The 11,962-nt window shown below is 44.7% G+C and overlaps 1 protein-coding gene across 1 annotated transcript; it reads right to left on the bottom strand.

The window, feature by feature from the left end:
- Nucleotides 1-1,289: 1,289 nt before the first annotated feature.
- On the bottom strand, nucleotides 1,290-8,600 carry LOC311251785 (uncharacterized protein; the record flags this gene model as incomplete). The annotated part of the gene is made up of 3 exons (XM_084344428.1): nucleotides 1,290-4,227; nucleotides 8,098-8,257; nucleotides 8,524-8,600. 3 exons carry the CDS (start codon nucleotides 8,598-8,600, stop codon nucleotides 3,376-3,378), a joined length of 1,089 nt encoding a protein of 362 aa, XP_084200554.1. The 3' UTR covers nucleotides 1,290-3,375.
- Nucleotides 8,601-11,962: the final 3,362 nt, after the last annotated feature.

Genomic DNA, 11,962 nt, shown 5'->3' with positions numbered 1-11,962 from the left:
TGACCTCATCTGCAGGCATGCAAATCTCTCACCTTTCGGCGAAATTCGCCGTTTTGAATCCAAAATAGGTCATCCACGTGAATCGTGTAGAACCGATGAGAAAATGTTTTTTTTTTTTGGGGGGGGGGGGGGTGTTGCGGAGCGGAGCGGGAGCGGATATGGATTTCTATACCTGGGAGCGTAGAGCAGCGGACTTGCAATTCACCGCCATAACGCTAGAGGCGTGTGTGTGGCAAAAAGACTAAAATGAATCTAGTGGTTTGACTAGACTCATTGTGATTAACATTACTGTCAATCTGCTTTCAAAGACTGAAAAAAGACTATTGACTAAAACTATACTAAAATACTTTGGATTTTCTTTGACTGAAACTAGACTAAAATGCCAAGACTTTTCGTCAACTAAAATGGTGACGTTGGATACAGTATGTATACAGCATCTTTCATGGACCCAGAGTCGAGTCTTCTTTTAGCTTGATGAATGAGGTCATTGACCATAGAAGTGGAAACATGAACATTTAAACATTCAATGCCATACAAACGGTCAAGTACACCCTCCAGTCCAGGGAGAAGACAGCTGAGCTGTGTAGTTCTTCAAAAGGGAGGATGTGCAGTACGGATGTCGCCCCCCACCCAATATCCTTCTCACCTTTTTCAGCCCTGACCTGTTTGCATGCCTGCATCTGTCTGAAGACAAAACTAAGTGGTTGTTGGAATGAGACATCCTTCATCTCCAGAGGTCAGAGGTCAGAGGTCCTTGTGTCTGTGTTCACTCCAGAGACTTCACAGTAAAGAGTTCCTGTGTCTTCATCTTGTCTGATCCATTTCAGATCAGCATTGCAGGTGAAGGAGCTGGTAGTCTACATCTAACCCATCAGCAGCAGGCAGCACGGAGAGCGTCGGTCCAGGTCTTAGCCACTGAGACCTGGACCTGGAGACTCAACCCGAAGGTTCTGCCCCAGGACCCAGGAGCACCACGCTGCCAGGAGGCCCAGAGGAACCATTCAGCTAACTTACTGCACAGCTGCTGCATCTGAAACTGAAGTACTGAACTTTACACGAGAACTCTGGGTGCTGTGTAGGGGTGGGCGATATCTATTGTTTGCAGTCAGGGTCCGAAATTAACTTTTGGACTCACCAGCCAAGTGGACTGGTAGATGAAAAAATCCACTGGCCAAGCATATTTTTTACTGGCCAAAATAATAAATTGCCTTTTTGTGTTACATAAACATTAATTTCATTTCATAAAGTATTATGTTGAATACAAACTTAAAGAAGAGGCCAGAGCAAAGTTGAAGCGTAATTCTTTTTAATATATTGATGAATGTATTTGCTATCAATAGGAGTGAAAGCAAGAAAATCTATCTATCAATTGTTCTGTCTGGGTTTTTTCTTTGGTATACTGCGTCACACCGAACAGCTCATCACCAGAGCCGAGGCCTTTTCACACAGAGTCAGCGTTATCGCCGCAGCGGCGGTTCGCCAATTCTCCGCCGCTGGTTGTTCACACCGAGCCGAGCAGCTCCGGAGTAAAACGTGAACCAGAGTGTAATTCACACAGCAAGCCGGCGCCGCGGCTCCAGAGGATGCGTGACGGTACGCGTCATGGTGATGACGTGTGTTTTTTCAGCGTGTTTCCCCGTGTCCAGCTGTTAATCTAAACATGTATTATAACCTGTTATAATGTGTAGTGATGAGATCCTGACCCACCAAGCATCCTGGAAGGTGACAAAGTTACGTTTTTCGCTCTAAATTACATAATTACATCATCACCATCAGTAAACTGGACGCTGTCTGACTCTCACTCGCGGGGAGGGAGGCTGTTCATGGGGGAAAGCTCACTGAAGTCTCCATCGGGAGGGCTGACCGTCACCCGACAAACAGTTGGTGAGTTAAAGGTTTTTGCCGGGACAGACGCTGTTTTTTGGGCAGAAATGTGACTAAGAGTAAGTCGGACAGACACTTCTCCACGAATAACTGCGGTATCTTTTCCTCATATAAGTTGCCAAAGACACGACCAGTTACTAGCTACGTTGCTGTTGTTTGGTCCTGTAACGTTGCTTTGTGGGACATTTCTCTATATTTTGCTGAGTGATGGACCTGTTTAGTTATCAGACAGTGAACACCATCAGATCGACACACCCTCGCTCCGCGCCGCCGGCTTATCCGTTCACACTGGTTCGGTTCGCCAGTAATGTGCCTCTGATACCTCCGGAGGCGCATCAGAGGCGGAGGGAAATTTCATCCCTCGCAGCATCTGAGACTTTCACACACTTTTGTGTGTGTTTGTGTGTGTGTGCGTCCCAAAACGCAGTAGACGCTTAATTTTACGTGCTATTGTGGTACAAACATTTATTCGCCATACAGAAAATTTACCCGCCATTGGCGCTTGGCGGGTGTTAATTTCGGACCCTGTTTGCAATAATATCGTCATTGTTGTTTTAACGATGTGCAAATTTCCATTATCGAGTATTTAAATTACTTCACCAAAAATAATGAAACACGTGGAAACTCGTCACATCCACTGAATACACGTGCAGCAGCGCTCTCTACAGCATGGCAGGACTCGCCCCACCCCTCCACCTCTGAACCCCGCGATGTCTCATACAACAACAATGGCGGACTACGTGCTTGTGTTCATGTTTCTTGCAACTTACTCGCCTTGTAGGAAACGGAGGACAAAAAGATCATTTCCAGTTGAAATCTGTTCAACTTTTACCACCGCTGGGTGCTCGGGAAATTAGTTTTTGAGCGCTCTCAGCGCTTAAAACGTGTCTGGTGGACACAAGCTTCAACTCAGACAATTTCAATCACATTTTAAAGGATAGACTGATATCGTTATCGCAAAAATCCCCAAAAATATCAAGATATTATTTTTTGCCCATGTCGCCCACTCCTAGTGCTGCATCATAGGCTACTGGACTTTTCACTTCTGATCCAAAGGGTGTCTTCAGTTCTGAAGAACTTAGAGTAATCATGAGCTGATGACTGAGAACCTTCAGCGTTAACATGTACAGTATAGTTAATCTATCCTACACTATGGAGAAGAAATGATCTGGGGTCCCACTTAATGTCATTCAAGTCTGTAAATGTACATGTTTCATGTTATTGAGGTTTCCACTGTGAAAACCAGCTCTTCTGTCAGATGTCTTCATGAAGCCACATCTTTGTTTCTCAAGTCTCCAGCCTGGAGACGTCAGATTCAGATGAAACTGACACAAAACATGTCAGCACTGATGACAGGAGAGGAAACGCTCAGGAGAGGGAGGTACAGACAGGAGACAGAAGACAGGAAGCAGGAGAGGGGAAGCAGGAGACAGGAAGCAGGAGACAGGAGAGGCAGGAGGAGGAAACAACCAGCTCAGCTCTCAGGAAAGTTCAGGTGGGTGCAGCGTGGAGACGTTGGTGGACCTTGACAGAACTACTGTAGGAGAAGGTCTTCCCACACTGGTCGCAGCTGTACGGTTTCTCTCCGGTGTGGACACGTTGATGGACTTTGAGTTCACCTGATGCACCAAACGCTTTCCCACACAGCTCACAGCTGAACGGTTTCTCTCCAGTGTGGAAGCGTTGGTGCTTCTTCAGGTCGCTGGATGAAGTGAAAGCCTTCTCACACTGGTCACAGCTGAACGGTTTCTCTCTGGTGTGACCTCGGAGGTGAAGCGTTAGGTTGTTCCCGTTAGCGAAGGCCTTCCCACACTGATCACACCAGTATGGTTTCTCTCCTGTGTGGACTCGTTGGTGGCTGCTCAGCGCAGACACCTGAGTGAAGGCCTTGTCGCAGTAGTCGCAGCTGTATGGTTTCTCTCCGGTGTGAACTCGTCTGTGGATCTTCAACTGGCCCGATGTCGTGAAGGCTTTCTCACAGTGGTCACAGCTGTAGGGTTTCTCTCCTGTGTGTCGCCGCTGGTGAATCTTCAGTTCACCTGATGAAGCGAAGAACTTCCAACAGTGTTCACACCAGTAGGGCTTCTCTCCACTGTGGACCCGCTGGTGGCTGCGAAGATGAGTTGACTGAGTGAAGCTCTTCCCACACAGCTCGCAGCGGTAGGGTTTCTCTCCAGTGTGAGTGAGCCGGTGCATCTTCAGCTCTCCTGATGAGGTGAAGGCTTTCTCACACTGGTCGCAGCTGTATGGTTTCTCTCCAGTGTGAATTCTCTGATGGACCTTCAAATAGGCCAGTCTTGTGTAGGACTTGCCACAGTGCTCACAGCCGTGTGGTTTAACCTCCTGGACACAAACACAGAGAAGGAGAGTCAGTGAGGTCTTCATGCATCTGTAGCTGAGCACATTCTTTATTATTTCAATGTTTGCTAACAAACTACTGAAATCTGATCAACTTCAATTCTCTTTCCACCTCTGGTCTCGCCCGTATCTAGGGTCGGGTTCTGGTGGTGCGGTGAACGAGCTGCAACAGACTGAACCAACATTTGTCAGAACCAGCAGCACGTTGCTCGTTAGCAGGAGCCTGAGGGTAGCTGAGCGGTGCCGTGCGTCACTCAGCTAGTCAGACTGAAGTCCACAAGAGGAACCTCAGGTGACACTGCAGCTCGTTACTGTTCCTGTTCCTCCTCTCAAAGTTCAAACACAGCACTTCCTGGAACTGTTTCAAATTAAAAGCACTTTAGTGTTTCAGTGGACTGAAACAAGTCTTAACAACTTACCAAGGCTGTTATTGAGGAACAGAAGGTGTTGTGGAAGATTTAATTTGGATGTTAAACTTTACGAGAAGTTGAATTGTTGTTAAGAGAAATGAAAAGCTGATGTTTCACAGTTGACCTGATGGACTGTAGTGCTGCTCTCATTATGCTCCTCATATTAATGTCATCCCCTCTCTCTGTCCCCAGCGTCCTGTCTGATCCTTCACATGTCAAATAAAGACAAACAAACATGAGTCCACCTCTTCCTTCAGTCACAAACACATCTGTACAGACATCAGCAGCAGAAGACCTAGTTAGCTGATGGCTAACAGCAGACCAACCTCCAGGAAGAGCACCAGACTCTGAAGCCAGTTTTCATTGTGGCCAAATCGTGTAATGACATCGCTACATGTAAAACAAGCTAACGTTGTGAGGGAAGCGTCTGTAAAACTGGTGGATACATTTCTTTGAGCGTCACAACCTCCGAGACACGACTCGTTTCAATGTCATTATTTTATTTTCATTGAAGTTAGCCGGCTCAGATCTGGTCATTTAACAGCCAGGAAGTAAAGTTTTTTGGCTTCATGCGTCACTGGGCTGCTCCGGGCTTTACTGTAAAGTCCTTGATTCACACGGCGGCCATTTTCCTCTGACGTCGTGCTCAGAGTGCTGCTGAGTTCAGGTCGTATTAGAGAAACTGTTCTCATTACATCACTGAGAGGTCGAGCAGCTGTAACTGTAAAGTTGGTGGACAGCGAACATCTGGAGGGACATCAGGACATATCGAGGTAAAACAACATATAAGACGTTAGCTAACGTTAGCATTCAGCCACGTCCTAGCTAACGTTAATGTCTGATTACATGCAGTGTTTCACTTCCAAGACAAAACACTATCAAACAGTATGTTAGCATGGAAGTGGTTGAATGCTAACGTTAGCTGCTGTCTAACAGAAGCTAACAGGTCATCAGATGTTGTTGTACTTTGACATACGTCCCTCCAGATGTTCACTATTTGTCTTTTCAGTTGCTGATCACTGTGGAGGCAGTGAAGTGAAAACGATTGGTCAGAGTCCTTAAATCCTCAGTGTGATGTCACAGGAAAATGGCCGCTGTGTGAACAAACTCTCACACTCGAGTTCTGACAGAAAGAGTGAAAACAGTCAGGAAACACTTGATCGCTGCCACGTTTACAAACTGCAACAGATATCACATTAATGTTGTTACTGTGAATCTGTTCTGATTATCTGTCAGTCAAGTTCAGTCTCAACTGAGACAAGATGGACAGCGACTGACTGATGTTACTGACTGAAGCCTTCAGGCTCGTGGTAACGCTGAACTCGACTCATCACCGTTACATGTCGTTACTTTACACAGCTTCTCCTTTAGGTTCATGTGGTTCATGTCTGAGAGGAGCTGAAGACGCTCTGTCATAAAGTCACCGTTATAATAACCTGTCGTTGTTTTGGCTGATTGTTCAACACAGTGAAGAGTTTCCTGGGTTAAAAACTGAAGTCTTTACTGTCGGCCTTTCAATTTGACTGACAGCGAGCTGGAGTCCCGTCAGAGCTCCGTCTGCACTGATCCTGTCTGAACTGTGTCAAACATCACACGCCTCATCAGACTGTGACGTCACCGTAAAGACGACAGTGTCGTCAGTGACGTCGTCTCCTGACTGAGACACTGTAGAGCTGCTCCTGTTCATCAGCAGCTCACAGAACTGAACCAGAACCAGAACTGCAGATGTCACTATGAGCAGGTTTATTGTGATGTTCATCTTGTTTACAAGCTGTTCTGACCCAGTTGGCTCCATGTTGGTGCTGGTTCTGGTGCCGATGAGACGATGTAGTTCACTGAGCGCTTTAACACAAAATAATGTGTGTGTCAAACACAAGGTTCTGACCCGTCCAGGTTCTGTTCAGCAATCATCTCCACAGATGAACATAAATGAAATGTGTAGCAGTAAAAAGCTAATGCTAGGCTACAGACAGACGACATCACGGTCACATGACGTCACCGTCTCCACCACTGAGCGCCTCACTGCACAGTGACTATCCAGGTTTATATGACATACTGACAGGGGACAGGACGTGCTAACATGCTAACATGCTAACTGATGTCTGGTGTCAGGATGAAGTCGTTTTTATTGAATACTAATGAAGCTGATTGGTTCATTAAAGGTGTGGACGTCCTGAGAGACACGAGTCTCTGGCTGTGTCCGAAATCACTCACTTATTCCCTACTCACTATATAGGGGGTCCAACATAGTGGACTATACATTGAGCTCATCGACAGAAAGAAAAAAGCACTTTCGGACACTCAGGCGCCGTTAATTACGTCACTGCTGTCGCACAGTTGAAATATGCAGCGAAATGCCCGAAGAAATTTTCTGGCAATGCATGATGGGATATCTTGCTTCGGTTAGTGACCATCGGATGTTCACTACATTTCGCGGTGCATTGTGGGATACAATGAGTGCACTATATCCTGATCACTATACATTCGGACACCACTACAAAATGGCGTAGTCACTATATAGTGCACTATATAGTGATTAGGGGGTGATTTCGGACGTAGGCTGTGTCCAAATTCAGGGGCTGCAGCCCACGAAGTGCGCATTTGAAGGCCAATTACGTCACAATGCTGCGCGAAGGCTGTCCAAATTCGAGGGCTGCTTCAAATGCAGCCCACAAATGCAGCCTAGCCTTCCCTCTGTTTGGAGGACGCATCGCTACTATCCTTCGTGGCCTCACATATCCCAAGATCCTTTGCGCACCGCTGTTCAGTCCCAAAACAGAAGAGGAGGCAAGAGAAAATGGCGACATCAAGTGGCGAAGACATGACATTTAAATTTAAGTAATGGGGTTATACTCGGTTTTTAGTCATGTAACATCCAACGCCAGATATGTTAAACTTCCAAATTTAAGAATATTCAAAACCTCCAAATTTCAACTTTCAGTTAAAACACGTGACGCTGGTGATGCTGTGGTAAATATAGTTGTTATTCACCAATGGCTTAATGTTTATTTTGTAATGTTGATGATTCAATTTAGATTTGACACATTTTGTTGTTAATTTTTATACACACACAAATAAATGTACACGTTTCATAGATTTGAACCAAAACAGACTTTAATGCATCTCTTCATTCACAATCGTGACGTAAGGGTAAGGGGCGGGAACATCTGGTGAGGCAACCAGGAAATACTCCGAAGGCTGGACCGTCCCATTTAACAACGGTGGACGAGGCGTTCAAAGACCGGTCCGAAGGACCCGGCCCTCGTGGACCGCGAAGGCTGCAGCCCCTGAATTTGGACACAGCCACAGCCTCTGTCCTCCTGACACATCCGGGCTCTCACAGGCGGGGCTACGTCACACCGCGTCACTGACCTGCACTGATGCTGCAGTCTGTCGGCAGCTAACAGCTAACAGCTACACACCCTGACTCACAACACACACACACCTTTTTGGTGGAACTCATCTTCTTCTTCTTCTTCTTCTTCTTCTTCCTCTTCTTCTTCTTCTTCTTCTTCACTCTGCCTTCACTCCTGCAGTCACAAAATGGCCGCGGTTCCTCCTCCTCCTCCTCACTCCGCTCTGTAGAGGGACTGAGCTCTGAGCAGCTCCGAGCCGATCACTGCTGCGCATGCGTGAAAAGGGTCCTGCATGTCAGAGAAGGTGACCGCAGCTGTGCCTGTTCAAAATGACTGACGATCAAACGTCAGACTGAATGTTTGACATTAGGCTCGTTGGAGATGAACTGCGCCTCGCCTGGAAGGTGGACGAGACCAGGCGGCAGCAGCAGGGGGCGCTGACAACAAGCTGCAGTCAAGTCGGACAGTTTCCAGCCGCCGTCAAAGAAAATACAGGAAGTCACAGAAACATTTACATCCTGTCAGATCCACCTGTAGCTACCTGTAGTCTGCACAACACGTTCAGAGAGCTATGGCTGAAGAAACTGCGCATGCGTTCTTGGTCGCTGATGAAACTGAAGCAGAAGAGATCCCCCTACTTTTCCACTTTGCACATAAATTACACTGTGTTAATCCTCTCAATGGGCAGATGGGATGTGGTGTGATTTTTAATATTTAATCTCACAAATGTAACAAATAGAAATACAAACTTTGAGGTCATACAAAGTGGATTTTTCTAAAATGATAACTTCTTTTCACTGTGGTCTAAATGTGTCAATCATAACTTTTTATTTGTTTAACGATGCCACTGTTATGACTGAGGTGAGAGTCAGAGCGACTGGGCAGATTTCAGCCCTTGGAAGTAATTTATTGAACAACAATTGCCTACAAAGTAGATTTATATAAAGACACTGTCATTTATAAATCATACAATCCCTAAATTTAAGAAACTGAACTACTGAATTAACAGTCCAAACGTTCTCACAGCTACTGTACATATACAGGCTACACATGGGGAGGACAAGCAGCAAAGGTTTCTTATAATCTTTATTTACTGATGTATTTATATGTGTAATTATATACAGTATATCAACCACACAAAAAATATGTCTGTTAACAGATTAAACCTTCATTGCACATGAGATTCATATAATCTAACATTAAATATAACCAATACACAGAAAATAAGAATTGTCGACTGAACGTAGTCCTAACTAAGAGTTTGTAGTCCTAACTAAGAGCCAATCAGCTCTTTGATCAGGCGACAGCCAGGCGTTTCCCATCATGCCCTGAGGTCTTGCAGTCGGTGGAGAGCAACTGCGGCGCCTGGCCTCATTAAGTACTGTAACAGTGGCGGAGTCGTTAGGAGAGGAGGTCATGGCGTACTGAGAGACAGCAGTCCCAGTCGCTCTGCAGCATGACTAAAAGCTTTTGAAAAATATCAGACATTTGCCTCTCCGAAAACTAAACTCTCAGAGAAGGAAAAGAAAAAAAAACCAAAAAAAAAAAACCATGAGATCTTGATGAACTTACCCGAGAATTGACTTCGAGGAAGACTAAATTGCTCTCCGGAAGACAAACAAGCAAACAGACTCCACGTGCGCTACAAACATTTCTGCGCCGGGCTGAGTTGCAGAGTCGACATCATTCTGATGGCCAAGGACATAAACTTTATAAATACGATGCATGCCTATGCACGAAATTGCTTGGACGACCAACTTAAGGTAACAGACAGCATCACTGATAAGGAAGATGAACCGATTCCGGAGCAGTTACCTAAAGCTTCCACAGGACCAAAATCAAAGAAGAAAAAGAAACCGGTGAGTGATGAGCCGGACTCGGAGGACTCCGAACTGGCGTCATTAAGCATTCTGGAAAGAATAGAGAAGAGACAAGTTGAATCTCTCAAGCGACTTCAATCACTGGAAGATGCAGTGAAAGAAAACACAAAAACGACGAAGAGTGTCACAGACTCCCTGGAGGCTCTGTGGGGCCGGGTGGAGGACATGGCTGGCCAGGTGAACATCCTCCAGGCTGAAGCAGCAGACCTGGGGAAAACGAGCATGGAGCTCCGGGACAAATACAACGACTTTGATGCTTATTCGAGACGATGGAACCTCCGAGTTGCGGGGATACCTGAGATGATGGGAGAGGATATAAAGAAAATCATCATTGACCTGTTTGGCCAAATCTCCCCCGACATTGCGAACCAGCTGGCTCTCACGGTGGACATTGTGCACAGAGTGGGTCCGCGCTCTGGACATGAGCGCTCCAGCCGCCGCGTCATAGTACGCTTTCTGTCAAGATCTCATCGGGATAAGATCTGGAAGGATGCCAGAACATCAGAGTTCCTCAAAGAGAGAAGAATAAAGATTCTGGAGGATCTGACACAAGAAGCCAAGGAATCCAGAAACCAGCTGTGGCCGCAGGTGGAGAGGGCCAGGAAAGAGGGGAAGAAAGCTGGCTTCAGAGGAGCGCACGCCTACATCGATGGTAAAAGAATCACAGTCAAAGACTTGTAAGATGACTTTTTTTTCTCTCTCTCTAACACTACAGCCTTTGACTGTTATAATATTGCATCCAGATTTTTTGGGACTTTTTTTTTTTTTTCTCTTTTTTCTCCCCTTTCTTTCTTGTCTTCTTACCTGCTCTTTCTCTCTCCCTTAGAATAGTCCAATACTGACAGTGGTTTTTTTGCTTTCCTTTTTTATGAGAGAGATCTAATACCAGACCAAATGAAGAGAGGAAAACTTCTCAGTTAAGCCTAAGTGCTGTTAGATATGCTGCAGCAGTCAGCCCAATAGCATCTGCTCTCAACCCAGAGAGGTTTCTGGGTAGGTGCTATTATACTCTTTCTTTTTGTTTTGTTTGTTTATTTTTTGCTTTTTTCCCCTTTGTTTTTTTTCAATGTCAATTTGTGTTCTTTCTGTCAATGCCAGGGGTATCAAAGATCAATTGAAGAGAAAATTTCTTTTTTTATATTGCCAGAATAAAGGGGCAGACTTTTATTTTGTTCAAGAAACTCATGCTGTACAAACAGATATGTTGTATTGGAGAAGTCAATGGGGTAAAGATATATGGTTTTCCAATGGTAGCAATAGATCAGCAGGGGTAGCTATTTTGCTTGGGAAATTCAAAGGCCATGTAATTAATCATTTTGCAGATACCAATGGAAGATGGATAATTCTTTTAACAGAACTTGACCACTTTCAATTCATTCTTGTAAATATTTATGCCTTCAACAATAAGAAACTGAATACAACTTTGTTCTCAACACTGGAAAATAAGATTGCTCAGCTGCTAATAACTTTTCCTTCAGCTAAAGTTTTGTGGGGGGGAGACTTTAACACAGTGATGAATGATGACAGGGATAGATGGCCTCCCAGAGAAAAACAAATAAATGAATTAGAAAATGTTTGCAACAGGATAAGTTTGATTGATGTCTGGAGACATAGGAACCCAGACAAACGAGTATATACATGGAGTAATAAAGATGGGTCTCTTCAATCACGAATAGACTTCTGGTTAATTTCTTCAGATGTTGAGGATAAAGTGGACTCAATTACAATAGAACCTACAGTTCTTACAGATCACAAAAGTGTAACAATTAGAATTAATATGGAGACAAGGAGACATCAATTTAATAGTGAATACTGGAAACTAAACAAAACTCTGATACACAACAAAGAATTTTTAAAAAAAGCCCAGAAAGTCATAGATAAATATTGGAAACAAGCAAAGGTTCTAAAAAATTTGGGCAATGCTGGGAGATAATGAAATTTGAAATAAGGAACCTGGCTATATTACTAAGTAAAAAAATCTCTAAAATGAATAAAGGAAAAGAATCTCAAATTATTGATAAAATTATGAGTTTATCAGGTAAAATAAATCTGTCTGAAGAAGAGACGAAAGAAC

This window comes from Pagrus pagrus (assembly GCF_965226575.1).
Source record: "Pagrus pagrus genome assembly, chromosome: 22".
Classification (NCBI taxonomy): Eukaryota; Metazoa; Chordata; class Actinopteri; order Spariformes; family Sparidae; genus Pagrus; species Pagrus pagrus.
This window is presented reverse-complemented; position numbering and strand designations above follow the sequence as displayed.